This window comes from Notothenia coriiceps, unplaced genomic scaffold, assembly GCF_000735185.1.
Source record: "Notothenia coriiceps isolate Sejong01 unplaced genomic scaffold, NC01 NC01_scaffold00029155, whole genome shotgun sequence".
NCBI classification, from domain to species: Eukaryota; Metazoa; Chordata; class Actinopteri; order Perciformes; family Nototheniidae; genus Notothenia; species Notothenia coriiceps.
In genome coordinates this window covers 167,120-189,224 of record NW_011361856.1, presented here as the reverse complement: position 1 = coordinate 189,224, position 22,105 = coordinate 167,120, and the positions used below count along the sequence as shown (strand labels likewise).

At 39.9% G+C, this 22,105-nt stretch overlaps 1 protein-coding gene and 1 long non-coding RNA gene across 3 annotated transcripts; both read right to left on the bottom strand.

The window, feature by feature from the left end:
* Positions 1-1,213: 1,213 nt before the first annotated feature.
* LOC104958619 (uncharacterized) lies at positions 1,214-8,412 on the bottom strand. Its single transcript, XR_799784.1, has 3 exons — positions 7,412-8,412; positions 5,874-5,968; positions 1,214-1,563 (listed from the first exon to the last, which is right to left on the bottom strand). It is a non-coding gene; the product is annotated as an uncharacterized lncRNA (long non-coding RNA).
* Positions 8,413-12,013: 3,601 nt separating this feature from the next.
* Positions 12,014-20,680, bottom strand: zc2hc1a (zinc finger, C2HC-type containing 1A). Of its 2 annotated transcripts, XM_010786371.1 has the most exons (10): positions 20,636-20,680; positions 19,892-19,965; positions 18,915-19,031; positions 18,712-18,738; positions 17,196-17,337; positions 16,727-16,872; positions 15,729-15,834; positions 15,511-15,586; positions 15,224-15,328; positions 12,014-13,462 (listed from the first exon to the last, which is right to left on the bottom strand). In XM_010786371.1, exons 1-10 carry the CDS (start codon positions 20,652-20,654, stop codon positions 13,327-13,329), a joined length of 948 nt encoding a protein of 315 aa, XP_010784673.1. In that variant the 5' UTR covers positions 20,655-20,680; the 3' UTR covers positions 12,014-13,326. The 2 variants fall into 2 exon arrangements, with proteins under 2 accessions (XP_010784673.1, XP_010784674.1); XM_010786372.1 differs by lacking the exon at positions 18,712-18,738.
* Positions 20,681-22,105: the final 1,425 nt, after the last annotated feature.

Genomic DNA, 22,105 nt, shown 5'->3' with positions numbered 1-22,105 from the left:
CGTCTTCCAATTCTATTAATCTCGTTGGACAGATCTTGTCACTGCATACGTTTGGAAATACTGAGAATTAGAAAGAAAAGGAAGCAACTTTACACCACATACATACATGTCAAATCTTTGTGGATATCTATCCCATCACTCCCCATAAGAACATATTGAGCAGCAGATGAACACAGAGTGAGGTCACCGCCAATCCCACGTCAGGGATTGGAAGAACGGAGCACACAGGTGGATGCTGTGGAGGTGGAGGAAGCGAACAAGAAGGCATTCAGCACAGCGGGGAAGAGAAGCCAAAGCGGTAAAGAAAGGGGAGCAACAGCATCAGAGAGCAGCATCATTAGAGTGCAGAGCAGGTAAACACAGAGGTGCATATGGGAAGGCTTATTATGCAGGAGTTTTTGTTCGTGGCAAACATAACTGTGTGTGGCTACGTTTTCTGCCTGAGCATCTCAAATGCTTTATTTAATGAGAAACCACACTGCAAGAGAGAGTATCTGCTGAAGTGTGTTTACAACAAAACCTTAAACTTATTCCAAAACAGTGAGTGAATAAGCCACTCAAGGATTTCCATCATATATTGGATTTTAGCAGCAGAGATTTGCTCCCATTCAGCCATTAGAAGGAGAATTCTTCCTTAAAGCTAGAATCTGTACTAAGATAAAACAGGGAAGTATGAGAAAGTTACAAATTCCTGTTTTTATTTCCTTTTTGATTCACCCCCAAACCGTTGGTTGAATATCCGATTCATAAAATATGTTGCAACTCAGTTCAGAGAAATGATCTAGAAGTCACACCCTCATGTCTGTCTCTCAGTATCTGTGAGAAAGTTGCTTCAGTTCATGGGTGGGTGCACAAAACTAACATTGGGTGCAAAAGTTTAATCGAAGAAATGACAAATAATTCTGGAAAGAATCTGTACCGCTGACAAGAAACTTTTAAATGTACTACTCATGGCTTCATCAATAGCTGTCATTAATGAAAGAAAAAGAAACTCATGAGGTGATCAATATTTTGTTGCAGAAGGCACTGAAAAACTTGTGTAAACAGTCACAAAATGTTCAAATTATAATATTGTCTACTACTTTATTTCTTGGAAACATTTAAACATTTGGAAACAGGATTGTTTAATATTATACATTCAATGATAAGAGTAATGTCACGGCTGGCTAGCTACCTAACAAGGAAGGAAGACACACACAATTGTGGATTTTAACTGATATTTATTTATGAAAGTAAGAATTAAATAATGAATAGGTGATAGCAGTGAGATATAATATTTCTTTCTACTACTCCAGGTGCAGACTTAATGGGTGCTTAATCTCAATGTTTACTCACTTTGAATCGTCCACACATTTGAAATTCCAAAAGGACTTAAGCTGCAGATGTAACATGGATTATAACTGACTCCGCCCTTTGCTGAACTTACCATTGTTTATAAAGGTTTGACGCCTCTTTCAAGAAAAATAAACATCCACCTATTACCGAACACAGCAGAGTGTGTTGCCATTGTGATGGATTGGCTCTCTGAAGCAAGTTTCATATATTGATGGCGTGAAAGGATTCCTGAAAAGTGGAAGAAACAGATTCATCATGGTCAGCATGTTACAGGAAGTATGCATGCTTTGTAGTTAATGAGCTGAAACGAGACAAAACACTAGCGATGTAATGATCCACAACAGAAAAATACAACAAAAATAGACTCAACAATTCCCGCTAATTTCCTCCCAAACTTTCGACCTGTTCAGCAGCTGTCATCGACATCCGCCTCACCACTGGCGTCTTTAAATATTGTTAAAAAAAAATCCTAACCAGATCTTCTTGTCCTCAACAGCTAAATGCCAATCCAGAACAGATACGCTCCGCTGACCGAGAACCGGAGATCTCTTTCTGATGAACTGGATAACCTGTCCTCCTCACACAGCAAGGTAAGGACCAATAGCTACTCCAAAAGTAAAAGGCTAGAGGGAAAGCTAACGACTGGGCCTGAAACTCTGATTGTGGGTGACTCTGCTGTAAGAGATGTAAAAAGTCTGTGTAGTAAGAACAACACCAAAGTACTCTGTTTTCCCAAGGATATGGTCTCTGACTTGGCTGAGAAGATCCTGCATATTGGGGCTGAACATCCAACTGTGAAGAATGTGGTACTGCACATTGGAACAAATGATGTTGTGAAACAACAGTCAGAAGTGCTGAAAAAAGACTTTAAATGTTTGTTGGAAACTGTCAGCTCTCTAAATGCAGAGGTGTTCATCAGTGGCCCTCTACCGCCAGTCAGAAGAGGAGTGGAGAGATTCAGCAGATTGTTTGCACTGAACACATGGCTTTCAACTGCCTGTACTGACCATTCTGTCCATTTTATTGACAATTTTAACTTTTTCTGGGACCGCAGACATCTTTTTAAGGCAAATGGAGTTTGCCTGAACAAGTCAGGAGTGAAATTGTTTATCTCTAACGTATTCAACTGCCTACGTCATCAATCTGTTCCCTCTGCCAAGGACAAGCAACAAGAGGAATCAAAACAAGAGAAAGACACAACACATCGCTCAGAAAACCTTGAAAATCTATCACTGCACCTGCCTGAGGAATGTTCTGATTATGGGAGACCTATGACACAATTGGAGGAGTCTCTACTGCCCGTCACCCCCCCTGTCAACGCCTTTGAGGATACTCTTCATTCTTCCCCCGGCTCTCTCTACTCTCTGCTCTCCCTTTCACCCTCGCCCTCCCCCCTGGAGTTCAATGACCGCATGAAGGCGATACGCAGGGTTGGCAGAATGTCCTTTACCCCCGCCCCTCAACGACGCCCACCAAAATCACAGAAGCAGAGACACGCACCATCTCCCCCGGCTTCATCACGTTGCCTACCACAATCATCCAAACCAAAACAATACAAGGAAGATGGAAGCAGATTTCCAAACCCCCCTTCCTACAGTGTAGACCTCATCCTGCCCTCCTATGATGAGAGGAGCAGGGTGGTGGGTCCTCCCTCCCCTTCAAAGCCTGATAGGGATGTGTGTGTACAAACGCTGCAAATTGATATTTGCTGGGTCCAGGCTCAAGGGCGTATGGCACTGTCAACTTTTTCCAGGACATGCCAGGGCCCTGCCTGCCTGTAGCTTTGCCGATATCTGTGTTGATAGGTAATAGATTAAGAGCAGTGAATCATCTTAGATACAGGAAGCGCTCAAACGTTTGTGTGAGTTTATCAAATTTAGCAGTGATTCCATGTCAGCCACAGCTTGTTACAAAAAACCTGACTGATAGTGTGTTTAACGAACTTAAACTAGCTTTATTAAATGTCAGGTCTTTGGCAGGAAAAACATTTTTAATCAATGATTTTATCACTGAGCACAATCTCGATTTTATGTTTTTAACAGAAACTTGGATTGAACAAAATAACAGTTCAGCTGTTCTTATCGAATCAACCCCTCCCAACTTTAGTTTTATGAGTCAGGAAAGAATGCATAAGAAAGGGGGTGGAGTTGCTATTCTGTTCAATGATTCCCTTCAATGCAGGAAGACATCTTATGGGAACTTTGCATCTTTTGAATATGTGGCCCTTCAGCTGAAATGCTCCTCTCGAGCTCTGTTCCTAAATATCTATAGACCACCCAAATACTGTGCAAGCTTTTTTGATGATTTTACCGAGTTGCTGCCTATAGTGTGTATTGACTTTGACCGTCTAGACATTGTTGGTGATTTTAACATCCATGTTGACAACCCCCAGAACAGAGGGGCTAAAGAACTGTTTTGTGTTCTTGATAGCTATGGACTGACTCAGCATGTGACGGAGCCCACGCACAATAAGGGGCACACTCTGGACTTAATCATCTCAAAGGGTCTGAATATCTCTAAGGTTGTGGTGATTGATGTTGCACTCTCTGACCATTCCTGTGTTTTCTTTGAGAGCTCTATTTCTGTTCACAAAAATGTTCAAAAAGAGGTAACCACAAAGCGATATTTAACTGAAAATACTAGGGAAATGTTAACTCAGAATGTTTCTTCCACACTCGCCCCTGCTAACATCTCAGTAAATGAGCTAGTAGATCATTTTAATTCAAAAATTCAAAATGTTATAGATGCCATTGCTCCAACTAAGGTAAAGGAAGTGTCTGGGAAGAAAATATCTCCATGGAGAAAGGCCATGACCGTGAGAACAGAAAAAAGAGAATGTCGAAAAGCTGAACGCAGGTGGCGAAAAACAAATCTCCAGGTTCACTTTGAAATCTATAAAGAGAGACTTGGCCTTTATAATTTGGAATTGAAAAATGCACAACATTCTTTCTTCTCGGATATCATTGCCAAAAACAAAAACAACGCACGTGCCTTGTTTGCTACCGTCGACAGACTAACTAACCCCCCAGTGTCAGTAGCCTCTGAATTTCTATCCACCAGGGCGTGCAATGATTTTGCCTCCTTCTTCACTGACAAAATTCAGAAAATCAGACAAGCAGTCAGTGCCTCTGCATCAGGTACAGCAAATGTGTTGTCCCTATGTCCACCTAAAATCAATTCAGACACCATGACACAATTCCATCAGATTAATGATAAAAACCTAGAGGACATTATTCAACTTCTGAAATCCTCCTCCTGCTGCCTTGATATTATTCCAGATCTGTTTCCTTGCATGGCCTCAGATCTACTTCATATAGTAAACAAATCTCTTCACTCAGGTATTTTTCCACAGGCCCTGAAAACTGCAGTCATTAAACCGCTCTTAAAAAAGAATAATCTAGATGCTTCAGTAATGAACAATTACAGGCCCATACCAAACCTCCCATTTCTAGATAAAATCATTGAAAACGTTGTTTTTCAACAGTTGAGTAACTTCTTGCATTTAAATAACTGTTTCGATGTGTTCCAGTCAGGCATTCGTCCAAACCACAGCACTGAGACTGCTCTTGTAAAGGTCTTCAATGACATCCACTTAAACACAGACAGTGTCTGTCCCCAGAGTCAGAACTAAACATGGAGAAGCAGCGTTCAGTTGTTATGCTCCAAATATCTGGAACAAACTCCCAGAAATCTGCAGGTCCGCTGCAACTCTTACTACTTTTAAATCCAGGCTGAAGACTTTTCTTTTTGTCACTGCTTTTAATTGAACTATTCACATCTTAAACTGCATTGTAACTTTTATCCATGTATTTTTTCTTTTAATGTTTATTTTATTATCTTTTCTTTTTAATGACTGATTTTAAATGCCATTTTCTTAATGTCTTTCATTTTTTGTAAAGCACTTTGAATTGCCTTGTGTTGAAAGGTGCTATATAAATAAACTTGCCTTGCCTTGGCTAAAGACCTTGTTCAAAAAAACACATTCCACAACTTTATTTAACTGTGCACAGCTGAAGTATTTATGCAGAAATGTAAGTTTGTGTTCTGAGCCTGCCCTGCACAGGGATCAATATCCTGGTAACAAAGGACCATGGGTTAAAATGCAACCTCAGAAACTCTGGAGTGAACTTTGGGGTTTTAGCCTTTGTAGGCCATTTACACAAAAGTTTGTAAAGCCCCTAAAAAGCACAATAGGGCCTCTTTTAATGGTCAACCAGTTTAGAGGCATTCATGTTCAATGCATTTGACAACCTAGAAATACTTTACAACGTTCCTGTCAGTTAATCAAAAATCCTCAGCCATCCAGAGCTTTAAGGTGCTGTAACATTTAACCATGATTTGCAATACTTGTTCCAATATTTGATATGAGCCCTCAACATTACAGAAGGATATAAAACATTTAAAGTAACGGGTAATATGGAGTAAACGTTTGCATCGGCACTTCAATGGTAACCACAAACATTTATATAACAATTTCCGGTAATGTACACATAGTTTGTAAGTGAATCACCACGCACCAAGAAACACCTTTGTTTTACCTTGCGGTTGTCATGGTTACCGTTCCCCTGGTGTGCCGTTCCTGACAACACTGTCATGATCTGATGGATGTGTTTAATTACTGCAGGCTCCGACCCTGAAACACACACACATTCATTTATTTGCACATTTTTAAACAAGCCAGCAGAACACCAATACATGATAATACAGACTGTCTACAAACTGATATTTCTGCAATGTTTTCCATGCAACTATCTGAACTCAATTTAAATACACAGGTAGGAACAGCAACAGTCAATAAGTACAGTCACATAGAAACACTTTCCAAGTTATGAAGCCTCATTCCTGCATGCATTCTTCAAACTAAGGTAAACACAAATAGAGCCAACACATGCTCTCTGCCCTCATTGAAAATGACAGCCTCCGTGTATTGCTTTAGTTATGCAACATTTGATCAAAGAGATAACATCCAATAATATAATACTTTTTCACTTTTCTGTCAACAAATGTGACATATGATTAGTGATTCATTTGCACTGCAACTATGCAGAAAACGTAGTAAGGATCTGTGGCTCACATGTGTACTGATTTATTAAGGTGGGATGCTTTTATACACTGCTTCTGTCAAGAAAATATGCTCTTACTTCTATTACAAACATTTGTTAGTTTTAAAAAAGCGCAGTAGAGCAGTGCATGTTTTACACATTCATGGACTTGGCTAGCAGAACCACAATTGAACCTTCTGAAACAACCAACACTGTATCAGAAACATTATCAGTGCCAGACATTCCTATATATTGAGTCATTACTGCTTAAGCTCTATAGCAATTTGAAGAGTAACAACAAAGAGAAGTAGTGGTCAGTGAGAATAAATCAAAAATAAATCAGTCAATTAGTGGCTGATGATTCCACCTGAGGCCATAGTATGGTCACCTGTGTAGCCACGTGGGAGGGGTTTGCTGAAACAGAGCATTTGAATGAATAAATGGTTCCAATAATTAGTCGAACAGTTTAGAGGATTGTTCTGTGTGTCTGACATGAAAAACTGCCATGAAGTAACACTGCTGTCACGTTGGAACTTCATCGACACGTTTTCCACGTTATTGTGTCAAGATTCCACAGTAAAGTGAAACCTCTGCTGGCGAGGAAGGAAGTAAAATCACATGCTGCTGTTGCGTTACGCAGGACGTGGGGAATGACAGTAAACCCTGCGCTCTAAATCCACTGGAACCACTGGCACCACGGGAGGACCACTGCGGTTGTTTCAGTGTAAAAACCAGACAAACTGAGCATCAATGAAGACACGAGAGAGAGTGTCACTTTCTAAGGTCACTTTCCACTCTGGCCTGCGGTGAGTATGAATGAAGAATGACCAATGGTGAGTAAATAAAGCGAAGGCGCGTAGGTCAACTCAGCTCGCGTAAAGCGCTGACGCACTGAAAAGAAACATACATTTAACACATCAAATTCTACCCGGATGAAAGCCGAAGTTAGGTTCGTGTTAGTGTAAGGATAGTGGAGCACTCTTGTAAAGCTTGTGCCATGTAAAGCAGTGTAGTGAACCGGTATCGAAACTTACCGAAGAGACCTGCATCCGTCCGTCTCCGCTGAGCCTCTGGAGGACTTGCTGTATTGTTGGAGACTTAATGGTTCTACAAACAGGGGAATTCCGTGTTTATAACCTCCCATCGACCAGTCAGAGGGAAACTGAAAGATTTGGATTTACGGGAATTGGCTTCTGGGTTAAAGGAATTGACAATCTCGGGTAGGACTGCTTTAAACTCCACAGAAATCAATGTTTACGTCCAGGAAAAGGTTACAACATGTTTTAATGTAAAAATGATTAATACTAAAATGTAAAGTGGTTGTATATAAAAAAATACACATTTGGGTAAAAAGTTTTAAAGACGTTACATTTGTGAAATAAGGGAATTATACTATTGGATTTTTTAATTGATGATGCATTCACGTACAATGTCACGGTGGGTCAATTTGAACTATTTCCAATGTAGGCCTATGTACAACTGTATTATGTTTGTCTATGTTATGTATTATTCTACAAAGTAAAACACCTATAAAAGTGGGGTACAAAGTGCACTAAGTCAAGTATTCTACCAGTTCCATCACTTAATTAATATGTGCCATCCCTATAGGTTATTGTTTCTCCTCTTAAAATATTAAACTTGGGGATGTTTGGTCCTGCTGTGGGATTGGGAGAGAAATTCTAGTGTTTTTTTTTTAACAAAATGCAATACCACCTAAAATAAAAAAAGAGGTCGGAAAAAGTAAGCTAAGATGCTGCAGGTAAATACAGGGATTAAACAAGGCAAAACAATAAAATAGGTTTTAAAGCATTGTCATGTATTCAAATCTCTCTTATTGTACATTTTATAAAGGGTCTCAGCATAATAGTTTTACTTTGATCATGGAGCCATGTGTGGGAACAAAGCCTTCTAAAATCCGTGGATATCCAATAACCCTTGGTATTTCATTTAAGGGTCAAGTGTGTGGCTTTTTTTTCATTAAAAACTGAATAACATGCAAACATGTTTTGGATAAGTTGTCTGACCTCCCTCTCACCATCAGCCTCTTCTCTGCATCAGTCTGCTTGCTCTTCTGCTTCTACCTCTATCGCTGTCCTGTGACAACAAAAGGACTCCCAAAGAAGTTAAAAACGATTACATCTCCGTGCACCCTGTTATCAACAACGCAGTAAGTAAGACACTACTTCTAATTATAAAACTCTTTTTAAAGTTATGGATCCATCAAACTTTGAATACGTAGATTGACTGAATGGATACTTCTCATGAATTGCACTGATAAATTGAACCCAGGTTACATGCAAAATCCTTCAATGACTTATCTTACGAAATCTAGTCTCTAAGAAGGAAGTGGAAATACTTCATGAAAAGTTAGAGCAGTACTTTAAAAAGCAACACTGGAGATGTGGATCACACAAAAGCAGCTGCAACCTAATATTAGGTATTAGATGTTAACAATTTTGTGTGTCCCATTTGACAGTCAGATTGAACCCTCCCGGCTTCCTTTGTTTTTAAATATTATTAGGGGTATTGGTTGCGAAATTGACATCCAGTCATGCACGGAATCTAAAGCAGAACGAGGAATGAAGCTGGTTTTAACACGTTTCTTCAAAGAAAGAAACACTTACGGGAAAAGAGGACACTTTCTGATACACATCTCCAATTTCTAAGGGACTTTGCTTTTGGAAAACATATTTTGAGTCCTCTATGGGAAGTTTTCTTTGAATAGATAAACTTTAAAACAAATGTGCTTGTGTTTTTGCTATTAAAAGAACACTTACCAACTTCTTCAAAATGACCTGAAAAAGCAATAAAAAACGTTTCACAAACATAATTAATAAAAGCTAAGAGTTAAAACTAGCTGCCCTGTTTTATAACATCTAATATTTACCACTAATGCTTTCATCCTTTTCAAGAATTCGATTATCACAACCTCGCTGCAAAACTCATCCTGCCCAGCACTGAAACACAGGATCCGTGGCTGCACGGTAGAAAACGCGGTGAGAAATAATTATTTTAATGTTTTATTATTTATTTTAGTGAATGAGTAACACTTAAAATATATATTATTTTTTTTAAAAGGTAAAAATAAACCGTTCAATAAATGTTGGGGAAATGTTTGGTGTACATTCAAGTAAAAGTACATTAAAATCAGACCACCAAGAGAGCCGATATCATTCTCATTCAACACAGTTTGTGATAGATTTGATTAAAGGCTGCCCATCATTTTGTTGCTGCACAGTCAGCAGTTATAGTGCAGCTGTTCTCCAGATCAAAGGTTGTTCAACATACAACAAAAAAAGGCTGTGGTCACTGACTGAGGGCGTGCACTGTATGACTCACATTTGGACTCCTCTCCCTCTCTTCTGCAGGATATTGTGAGCACCTTGCACAGCCTAACCTGCAAAATGAAGAATTTAAACATTTCTGACACACAACTTCTGGTCACGACCGTCCTACATTCAGTATGGTGCCCCTGTCATGAGAAACCGGTAAGTCTAGGCATATTTATTTGTATAAAAATGTAAAGATTTGTTAATATAATTTATTTCATAATTCATCTTTAGAAAAGGGGCAGCAGAGGGTGACCTGCTTACATGTTTTCCATTTCTCCATGTGAGTTGTGGCCCTTTAATGTTGGCGGACTGCAGTCGTGTTTCTGTTTGCCACGGAGAACGTGACTCAGTGAAGTTATATAGCCTGTGTGAGTGTATCCAAACATAAACCTATTTGAACCCTAGTACACTCATATATTTGGTGCCAGGCAGAAAGCAGCCATAGCGGAAAATGTGCCTGAAGAATGTTAGGTCACTCTATGCCTCTTTGTGCACCAAAATGAAAAACAGTTATTTGGGGTTTTTTGATTCAACCACTTTTCAGTCTGTGATTTATTTGGAATTTAATTTGCATTTTACTCAAAACACCACCCTCTTTCCCCTTGAAAGAACAATGTTTTGTGAACCTGTACTTCATTTTGAACAGTCTAGGATCAAACTGAATGATTCAAGATCATAGTTTTTGTCTGAGTCATACAGTGGAGCAAACAGTCTAATTCTGCCTCAGGCTTCACCAGATCAGTACAGGTTTCAAATACTGGCTCACAATGTGCCATTGAAGGTTTTGGTTTGAGGTTTGAATGGACATAATGTACTTTGATCAAATCCCATATACGGCAGGAGCAGGATGGTGTTCTGTGGTTAGTCAGTTATCAGAGGTCAGACTTTGATTTTTCCTGGTCAGACCCGTGTATCGTTTTATAAGGGGATACATATGCATCAATAATGTGTGTACTGCATTCTGATAGCGCTTATCACTAAAAGGCACTTGCATAACTGATGTTTATGTCATTGTTTTTGTGTGTTGACATCTATTTACTAGACCAAAGAACCAAGCATGGGGTTAAGGAGGAGAAAGGCAGTGAGAAAAAGAAGAAACAATCCGAAGATTAAAAAACTTTGCAAAGCCGAGGCAATCCTGTCTGCCATGACCAACTGCTACCAGATGCTGAACACTATCCTAGCAGACACCTGAGACCAAAATCAAGCTCAATGTGAAGCAAAACCATGCCATCCATGCCAGTTCTCCTCTCTTGCAGTCCTTCACTGGATTATGCAAGTGGAATCTTCTATCTTATTTAAGCTATCAGTAAATCTCTCTTGCAACTGTTTTGGACGTTGACTACTGACTCTTTTAGATACATTTGCAAGCTACGCTAACACAAGCTATGAAGCCCACTGGAAGTTCCAAGGCAGTCCGACATAATGGATTCTTGCACACTGTGCTGAAGGCCAAGTGTGCATTATTAACCGCCCACTTTTGTGAAGAGTTCACAAGAATGTCTTACAGACTCCATGTTCAATGTACAAAGAAGCTCTTTGAGGTCGGTGGGAGTATTCAAAAAGGAAACTAAAGCTGCAAACAGTTTTTAACCGAATCGATATGACAGTTACTGGCACTCAGTGATGCCAGATCAAGCATGAGCAGGAAATATTAAGTAGTTTTACTTTCACTTTGGCACAGTAACCAGCCCTGACACATCTAATTTAAAGCTCCTTTGTTATTTTTTGTCGGAGTTGTTTTAGGCTGTGTGTCAACTCGTTGGTACTCTCCTTAAAATGACATTGTGTTGATTCATCATTCAGTGTCATTAATCACAGTGTGATTGATATTTTAAAAGCAGTCTGCCACAGATGGCTGATTTCGACACACAAACCTGAAGGTTATGGGATACGTCTAATAAGCTTTCCTGTCGCATAAAGTTGGTGATTTGATGAATGGTGCCTGCCTAATGAATGAAAGAGTCCTATTGGGGCGATACAGTAGTTCGGGGAGCAAAATGCTTAACTGCCACATTTGTTGTTCGACATTATTTTTTAATAGACCATTTGTTGGTTTGCGTTCCAAAAATAATATTGGCAGGCAGCCTTTTCCCCAACAGATATGTTCTTCCTAGGACTAATTAACGTGTAGCTAATTTCTGTTTGTAAAATGTTGCAACTACTTTTGTATATGGCATATGTACTCCAAATATATTTATCTATAAAACAAAGTAAAGGTGTATGTGTAACTTGTTTAATTCTATAGTGTTACAGCAGTAATGTTTTCCCGTCTCTAAAACAGACTCTCACAACTCCCACAGCTGTCTTCATAGACATTTTATTGATGGTGGAAATACATGCCGTCAAGTGCACAACTGTAACCAGGCTAACGATCAGTACAGGAAACACACCTGTCAGACATGTCATTCATGTAACATAATATAATTACGTTTAATGGCTTATTGACAATTGCAACCTTCTTAGTTCTCAAAGGAATTAAAGAGTATCATACTTGGTCACTGTGCCTTTCCCTACCTGTCAATGTGCGGCAATATCAAGGAGAGGGGTCAAAGAGCATTTGACCCTCAATACCTTAATGCACTGAATACTGACTCAAAAGTAGGACATTGTAACTGGAACACAACCCAAGGTTTCATTTCAATCCAAAAACACATTTTAATTCCGTATGACATTAACAAAAAAGATTCAGTCATTCAGTAAAAGCGAAATGGAAAAAGAAAATAAATAAATTGTATAAAATGAGGGGGAATAAAATACTTTTGCTACTTATGTTTAGAGACGTCAGGCGTACAATGCTGATCTAAAGATAGCTGAAACAAGCGGGGCCTGTAAAGTGACCTCCTTTTTGGACAAGGTGATCCAAAATTACAACACACTTACTTTTAGAATAACCACGTTGTTTTCCTCAGTAGTCAATCATATTGCACTTCAATTGGAACAGTTTTTGAGGAAGCGATGACAAATGGGATTAAGGAGTGCATTTCAGATCACGGCTGAATGGGGATAGAGAAACCAGGGAAATAACACCTCCAAATGACTCAGATTACATTTTACAACCTGCCTCTTCAATTTGATCTCTTACTCGTCTGTTCTCTACTTACTCGTGCTTTGTCCTGAAATTACTCCTCTTTATAGGTTGCTAAACCCTTTATAATTGTCCAAAGAGAATCAAATTAAGGTTTATTACCAATTCATACTGAGATTTTTTACAGATATGTTTTGTTCCTCTCAAAAGCTGCTGATATCATGAACCATAACATAACTGTATACAAGTTCAGTTTTAAATCCATCAGCCTACAATCAACTTTATTGTAGATTATGATGATCATACTTTTTTTGGAAAAAGTAAATGTGTACTAATCAGAAATTGAATATATTCAGCAGGACTGATAGATTGAGAATAGAGGAATAGACCAGCAAAATCCATGAAGATATGAAGCAGGTGGAAAAGAAAACACAGCAGCGTTGGACATTCTGCTGATCACACCACATTGCTGTCGTGAAATGACACCCGAGCGTGAAAATACAGACGGATACGTTTTGGTGAAATTCTGATGTTAGTTTGAGTCCCGGTGCATCACCATACGTCTAGTTTCTCCTTCCTCTGACCTGCATCAAATACACATCCTCCTGAGCCCACACTCGCAGCAGAATTTGGCTGATTCAACAGGGTACTTGGTCCCACAGGAACGACAGAACTTGCTCTTCACTCCACCGTTGTCGATTTCGTCACTGCCGTCGTTGTCATTCCTGGGAAATCCAAGAAAGATGACCAAACAGCAAAGTAAGAACAAAGTTCATTCAGCTGTTTTTCATCATGTTAGTGCCGAGCTGCTGATAATGTTGAAAATTATTATCGATATGAGAGCCAGCGATACATGTAAACAAATCCTGCAAATATTTGAGTGTTGTGATAATAGTATAGGTAGGCTTTTTAGTTTTATTATAAAATACTTAAAGGTCCCATGTCATGCTTTTCCGGTTATGACCCGTCCCCTTGTATGTTATGTAGCTTTTTCTGCATGTAAACGATCTGCAGAGTCAGAAACCCTCAAAGTACACCCTGTAGGGAGTAAAACTCTAACACAGAAAAGGCATGTCTATGCTGCCCCAGAACGCCTCGTTGGAGATTTCTCTTTTTCCAATAGCCGCTTTCACACCAAGTACTTTGCCGTACTTAGTGCCGGCACTTAATACCCCAGGGCACTAAGTACCAATCACGTTCACACCGGAGTACTTTTCCCTAAGGGAAGATTACGCAAATGAGCAACTGACGTCACTTCGTCTTCTTCTGCTTTGGGTTTACTGGCAGGCCGCAAAAAACTTCACCGCTTATACTGCCACCTGGAGACCCCGACGGGAAGTCCCCGGAGTTGGGGACTGGCTTCAGTAGAAGCTGCTGGGCCTTCCGAGTAAATTGCCGGAACGCCGACACCTCCTCATCTCTCCACCGCTCCCATGTTTTTTTTTGTGTTGCCATAAGTTATTCTCTTTCCGTTGGTGCGCGGGGCTAATGCTAATAATGCTAATGCCAGCAAATACAATGGCGGCTTCACAAAACTTTTCAGAGTTTTACGGGGCGTGGTTTGCAATTCTCCCAGCCGATAGAAATGTGTACTTTTTTGGTACCACCTCTAGCAGGCACTAAAAGTGGGGGTAAAAGTTCCCGGCACTAAGTACTCTTTTTGGTGTGAACGCGACATAAGGGGTACTAACGGAACTAAACGGAAAAAGTACTCCGGTGTGAACGCGCCTATTGTTTACTTCTTGGGTATAGTGACGTATTTCGGGTATAGTTACGTCGGCGGAGCCGTTACGTTTGGACCAATCCGGACGCAGGCACGCACACACAGGGACGTTGCGAGGCTCGCTGCGGCGAGGAGCGGGACACTGTGAGCTGGCTCACAGGTGTGGGGTCGACGAAACAGCGAGACACCGCGGAACTCAGCATGGGCACACACACAAACTCCCAGCCAGGCTGCGGGTGTATGTGTGTTTGGGGCTGGGTTTCGCTGTGTCTCGCTGTCTTGCAGACGGCCACTGGGCTCACAGGGAGGGGGGGGCAGGAGCGCCAACAAGCCGTTTAGGACAGAGAGTGAATACACATACTATACAGAGATGCTGGCCAAGGAACACAGGGGATAGGTGGATGAGAAACCAATGTGAGTTTGGAAAATTGCCCAATATAAATCTATTCTAGTAGACCTCAACAATGGAATTATGATCAGTAGAAATGGCCATGACATTGACCTTTAAGCTCTATGCAAGCACTAAATGGTGATTTGATATCAAGAATGTAGGGTTATCTTATTAAACAAAAAGCTTAATGGCTTGTAAGCTGCAATGTGCATATGAGGCGCCATTCATGAGAAATCCATTGTATAACACCTGTTACTGAATGGATACACAGCTTTATGCAATACACCAACGAACCACAGGAGGTCAGGATAGTTTATCAAGACTATGGTGGTTGCGTTTTGTTTTTATAAAAATAAACCCTGTTTGTCTCACCTGGATATGAAGTTGTCTACTTTCTTCTTGTTGAGTGCTATTCCAGACTGAGTGTTCCTCGCCGGGCCGTAGCCAGAGCTCACTCCCCGGGTCTTGCTTCCAACACTGAGAAAAAAAAAATAAAGAGACGAAAGAAAACGATGAGTAAAATGCAGACCCCTTGTGTTTTTAAAGACAGATCGAAGTTTAAAATTCAAATGATTAATTAACTCTTCGCGTGTGCGTGTGCGTGTGTGTGTGTGTGTGTGTGTGTGTGTGTGTGTGTGTGTGTTTGTGTGTGTACTGACCCTAACGGAGGGCTTGTCAAGCCTGAGGGATTAGTCCTCAATGAACCTGCAGAAGCGATCTTACTAGAAGAGATCCCTAGAGCAGAAGAGGATGAAAAAAAAATGAGAAAGTCTAACAGAGGCATTTTACTGTACTTATCCTAAGCTGAGTCACTGCGTTAAAATAAATCCCTCACACACATATAGAACTGTCAGATGTGAAACAGCTGTACTCGTACCAGAGGGCTGTCCGATGCCTGACCTCTGGGGTAAACGAGAGGAGGCTGAGGGGATGGAGGACATAGCAGGAGAGGCCACCTTCTTCACCGGAGCTGAAGGCTTGGTCTGAGAGGGAGTAAGGGGAGGCAAAGAGAGAAGAAATGTAACATAAATAATTGCATAAAACGGAACATCAGGGGAAGTGAAGCATCAACATAGTGGCTCTACCTGGAGACACAGTAATAGGGATAGAGAACATAGGTCATCATCACTATACTATAGCCTACAGGCGCTCACTTTCAAATGTGTACAATGGTTTGGCTTTACTTACAGGTGTAACGACATGTTTGAAACTGTTGCAAGGAAAAATATCTGAGACAATTAAAAAAACACTGACTGAGCTTAACGGCATATCCATTACTAGAATATAATAAATGTATCCCACCATGGCCCATTTGGGAACTGTGACATAATGACCAATGATATGAAAACATGCAGAGCTCTTAATCAAAATGGTTTGGACCCTGCTGGTTTTTTTTATTGGCTTTCAGATGAAACCCCCACCCATGTGTTGTAGTTGCTAAGTGACTGGTAATTCTACACCTGCTGCAAATGGGCGTCTCACCATGGTGATAACGGATAAGGAGTTATTAAAGATTCCCAGACAACAGTTCTCACTTAGAAAGATAATTGGCAATTACAAGAAATGAAGAATTGCCTTAGCCAAGTATTTGGGAGAGAGTGTAGCTACCTACACATACAATCATTACAATTACAGGGTAAACACAACTTGTTTCATTATTTTGGAGTGTGTGCAATGTATAATGAATGTTTTTTTGATGTCAACACACTTTTCAGTGCATGTTTCATCAGATTCAAATGAGGAATGAATGGTAAGTGTTTGCACATGTGATCCGGCATCCTCAACATTTTAAAAGAATTCTACCAAATGCAACTATTTTCCAAAGTGTCTATTAGTGCGGGTATAATAAGCGGTGCAGTGTGGGCAGTTGTGTACCGGTGTGCGAGCAGCAGGCTTCTTCACTTCTCCTAACTTGTTGCCCTTGGTAGGCATACGGGCCGCCTGCTCCTGGCAGAACTTCATGTGTCTGTCAGCTGCACCCTCGTTGAACCTCCGCTGACAGAAAGGGCACTGCACATAGTCTAAAGACAAAACAGGGGGTGAGAAAATCGACCTTAACTGCATTAGCTATGTGACAAAAATGTGCCTTTTACTTGTGTTTTTATTTTCTCTGAACTGTAAAAAAAGAAACATTTGGTATTCCACATAATGAGGCAATCCCATTTCCCACTTCTTTCCAAATCTTTGCTCTAATGTGTCAAAAAACATTAATCATGGGCCCTGGAAAGCAGCTGATCGTTCACAAGTTTACACAGTTTCTTAACAGTAACCATAATACAGCTCTAGTTATTACTGTCACTTATGTTTCTTGTTTATTTCCACTCTCTATAAAGCGACATGTTACCTGGGTCATAAGTAGCAGGGGGAGGCGGGGGTAAAGGTCCTCCATCCTTCAAGACCTGATCGATTCCCTTGGCAGCCCGGATGGTAGCGATGAAGTCCTCATGCTTCTTGCGCCAGTTGGACTGCTTCTTCGGGGGTTCTGCCTGACAGGAGGCCACACAGACAAGATGCATCGTTATAGCAGCCATTTAAAAAACCACAACCAGACAGCTATGCCGCTGACATGGGAAACCTCATCTCTGCTATACGGAGTCATTACTTGAAGTGACAGTCACCTGTGTACTCAGTCTCTAGTTACTTTCCATGTTAAACAAATAAAAGCCTTGGTATTCCAATTACTTAGGATTATTTTTAATGAATGCAAATATTCTGTCTGTCATAACCAATTCACTTTATTTCTATTTTGCATTGACATTAAAAGAAAATATTTGTTTTCCCACAGTAGCAGTCTGAGTCTTATCTAAAGCTGATGATTTTTGACAGAAGTAGTTCAGAGAGCGTCCTCTGAGTCGTCTCTGTGACAACATGATATCTCTGCTGACTTCCTGCTTCCTCCTATGCAGTTACAGGCCGTTTCTCAAATCGCGAGGATACTGGCTTGGTAGTCGCATACTTCCAAGGCACTTCCTTCAGAAGCTAGGCAAGAATCCTTCATGGCATTCGGAAAACGAAGAGTGGAAAAGGCTAGCAAGTGTGCAGGTGTGCGTCATATGAGAGGCCCCGCCTTACATTTTCCGCCACAGATTTGGGGAAATTGGTCCGTGCGCAAAGCATTGTGGGGATTTGAAGGATGCAAAGTCTAGCCATGTGGAGCCTCGAAATTACCCCCAAACCAAGGACGCGGCCTCGGTGGAATTCCAAGTATTCTGGAGATTGGAACAGTCCTTCGGCGGCACTCGATGACGTAGTATCCTTGAAATATTGGCTTTGAAGCCAGTTTCCTCGCGATTGAGAAACGGCCACAGTCTTCAATGACGCACGATTGTCTCACAAACAAAGATGACTTTGAGAGAACTGAAGCTACAGTATATTTCCTTTATTCCCTTTAAGCATATTTCTAGTTAATTCTATACGACTCGACTCACTGATTGCCTCCTATTTAAGGACTTCAAAGTGGTAATGATGTACTACTGAGAGAATCACATAACATGATCACTGGGAATATTGATATTCCAGGTGGAGGGCAGAGCAAGTGTGCAGCAGTTAGTTGAAGCGAAAACACCAGAAATATAAGTGTTTTTGAGTTGAAATCTAAATAACTGCAATGCAACAGACTTCACACTGGCCCCAATGAGTGGAGGGCCTTGATGCACTTTCATTTGTTTATGGTCTGTTGTAGATTAGGGTCTTATAAAACAATACTACCGCCAGTATGCGTTGAAATACCTCAAGACTATTTAGGCAAAGTATTGAAAGCGAGAAATCAGTATATACAAAACTTCAGTGATTTAACTTGGCCACTAAAATCCCATGTAAACAGAAAGAAAGGACAAAGAAAATAAAGAAAATCAACTTACTTTTCCTGAAGAAGTTGAACTTTGTGACTGAAATACAATCGAAAGCATCTAAATGTATTCAGGCTTATATTTTGACAACACGGGGAGTTTTCAGACGGATGTACAAGCTAAAGCCATTTTTTGCTAACTAATTCTAATCCGATTGAACTGAGTGGGGATTTTAAAGTTAGATTTTCCATCCCTCTGCTTTGGATTAGTCTTACCTTTGGTTTGATGGGTTTAAGCGTGGGGATGTCTGTTCCCTCAGCTCTCTGTCGACCTGAGTCAAAAACCTTCCTCCTTTTAGCGGCGGACTTCTGGCAGATCTTAGAATGTTTCCCCTGTTGTGAGATTTACAAACACACTATGACTACACAAACTTAATCTGTTTCTAAAAGCTTAAGAAACATTTGCAGACATTTGAAATGTGTACAATTCAAGGATAGCCATTATAACATTAATACAAAACGTTATGAGAGCCAAAACAGCGTGGTTAATAAAGAGGTGTTTTGTATGTACTGTTCTGTATAACTTCTGATAGAGATTCATCTCAAAAGATTGCATCTCACTGTTATACGTAGCACCTTTGAGAAAGCTCCAAATGTAACAACCAGAATTTTTTATGTTTGATTCCTTTGTACATATGGCATTACATAGAAACCGCTATCTACAATTTGTACTCTTGAATTTACATTTGAGAATACATTTGAGCTCATAGAAAGATCATAAGTGAAAGTTTACAATCATTTAGTCTTAACTCTTACACGTTTCCTTCAAAGAAAACTTTGAGTGCTTTGTTTTTTGTTGTTGCTCATACAAAGAGCTCTTCACAGGCTATTTGGGTTGGAGCCAATAACCCATCTAAACAGCGGATATCTTGCTAGCTAGAAAATGTCTTAGTGCATGCATAACACAATACCTTAAGTATTATTTTGTATGCATACTTTTCTAAATGTGCCTGCTCTTAGAACACTGTATCTTCCTTTGGAGTGCTACAGTCAATGGAGATGCATTGAATAGAGCTACATGTCAGCATTCACCCATTCAATCCGGATCTGATCTGAATGCCCAGTCATACACACACAGCCTTAGGGAGAAAGTACATGCAGTCTGGAGGAAAATGAGATTGAACACACTCTACTTCCTGAGCCACTATGGCTTTAAATCTCTTTTAAGAATATTAAAAATGATCATTTCTTACCAGGACTTTAGGGAAGAAACATCTTTTACAGGTGTTGCATTGTATCAGCTCCTCTCCAGAAGGAGCTTCACCATCTGCAACAATAAACACATGTATGTGTGTTACAGTAAAGGAGGATTTATATGCAAAAGAACAGTAATTAACCACAGCCGGCCATATTTGTTTAAGTGATAAAAGGGTCATGTGTAGACAAACATTGGGATTGTTCCATATATTTGATACATGGTAGTTAAATAAATGTCTCACATAAATCATGTTTTGCACACAATGCTATACATCGTTACCTTGGTAGACATAAGTTCATTTTACACGAATTTCTCCATTAACATACAAATGCCAGGGAAAACTAAAATGAAGGTATTTTAGTAGGACAGTAGTTACATTACATGTCGTCAGTATATCAGTGTAACGGTAGTTGCTGCCCAAATTTAGCGTCTTGAATCAATACGAACAAAACGATTTAATTTATGGCAAGTTTGATTAGTTAGCAGCATGCTAACAGTGGATAGCTCCTAATGCTAATGTAGGAATCACATCCTGAGTAGCTAGCTTCATCTTTGGCCCTGTCGTTACCTAGCATTACTTGGGCTAAACCCCACACAAAAAAGGAGGTCGTTGACAAAAACGGGTTAACTAAAGCCAAAAGGAACCCGCCCATGTGTGAGGACAAAGACCGTGAGGTTGTGAGTCCGACTTAGCCACAAAACAGATCAAATAAACACATTAGAGAGTTATTTCTCTCACCTTCAAATTCTTCCATCATTAGGTTATGCTGTCTGATGCTTCTGTTGTTACAAACGATCAAAAGCAGCCAGTTGAAGGGAGAGAATTCCCCACTGCCTACTTCCGGCTTCGCTAAAATAGGGAGGGTAGACTCCTAAATTGGTGAAATAACATAAATTCATGCAAGAAAAATGTACTTTGCAGAAATACAGAATGCAGATTTAAATATATGGTCTTTTTGGAAGCTTTACATTTTGCTTTGAAGGTTTCTTTTGTAGGCAATGTGGTTATGTCTTATATTTAGCAGAAAGGTTACTAGGATTTCCTCATGATATCTTCTTTAATGTATGTATATTTGAGTTGCATGCGTATACGTTATATTTTTACATAATCCCTTATTCATATTCATTTTTCAGGATTCAGTAGGCTCTTACATATGTTACTTTATAATTTAGGTCAAATTAACAGACACTAGATTTCGTATGTTTGGGATGAGGATGAACTATCTTGACATTACTGATCTTTGGCTACCAATAGCAACTCATTTGTCTTCATTTGCCAACATCCGACCATTTCATTGGTTGTTACTACACGGCACTTCAAACAGCGATGGGTGTGGAAGGCAGCCATAGATGTATTACGGAGGAAACCGCTGTTCTTCTTTTTCTACATCCATGCTGTTCTCCTGTTCCCATCATCATACTTCCCAAATAATGCATTTAAATAAACCAAGTTTGCAATTTTGTTGACATAAGAAACCCTTCCTCATTTTACTTATAGTATTGCAAGGTTCGAACAATAATATAAGCTAACAGTGTAATGAATAGACTTATTTGGAAATATGTTAATTAAATATTTTCGTAATGAAACAGACAAATATAAATCTACCTGATATGGAAGTATTACGCAAATTGTTATACATGTTTGCTACACACCAATACAATGTGGTCTATAAAATAAGGCCAATTGGTATTTTTGTATATTTTATATTTTAACCTTGTCCTGTGACAGACCTAATTTGAAGATAACGGTGATCATATCTCCTTAAACAATAAAACTAACTCTTGTGGCTTCTTTTTGGCTCGAAAACTTTCCCAGAGGACTCGGAAGTTCCCAGTTTGGCATATTGAGCACATGTGTCATCTGAATGGAGCAATTCACAGCCAGATGCTATGAGACCACAGTCAAAGTGTTACTTAAACCCTTTCTGCTTTCATCATAACACGATCACTGTTTTCAAACACTGACTAGTCTGTGCATCCCTCTCTCACACACACACAATAACTGCCTTGTTCATCTGTCATCTGACCTTTTCACTTTCATTAACAATTGTTTGGTTAGTGACAATCCGGGGTTCAGCTGAATAAACAAAAATAGCCTTCTAACTCAGCCTAGGTCCTTTGTTCAACCAGTAAATTGCAAAGTGTTGAACATATGCATAAGTAATAACCAATAGTAAATAATCAAAAACAGTAATACCCTAGGTGCTGC

Coding starts and splice junctions, on each gene's coding strand:
- zc2hc1a (XM_010786371.1), bottom strand. Junction 19,032..19,891: donor GTTTCTTCCCTAAAGTCCTG/GTAAGAAATGAT, acceptor ATCTCACAACAG/GGGAAACATTCTAAGATCTG. Junction 15,835..16,726: donor AGCCTGCTGCTCGCACACCG/GTACACAACTGC, acceptor ACTCCCTCTCAG/ACCAAGCCTTCAGCTCCGGT.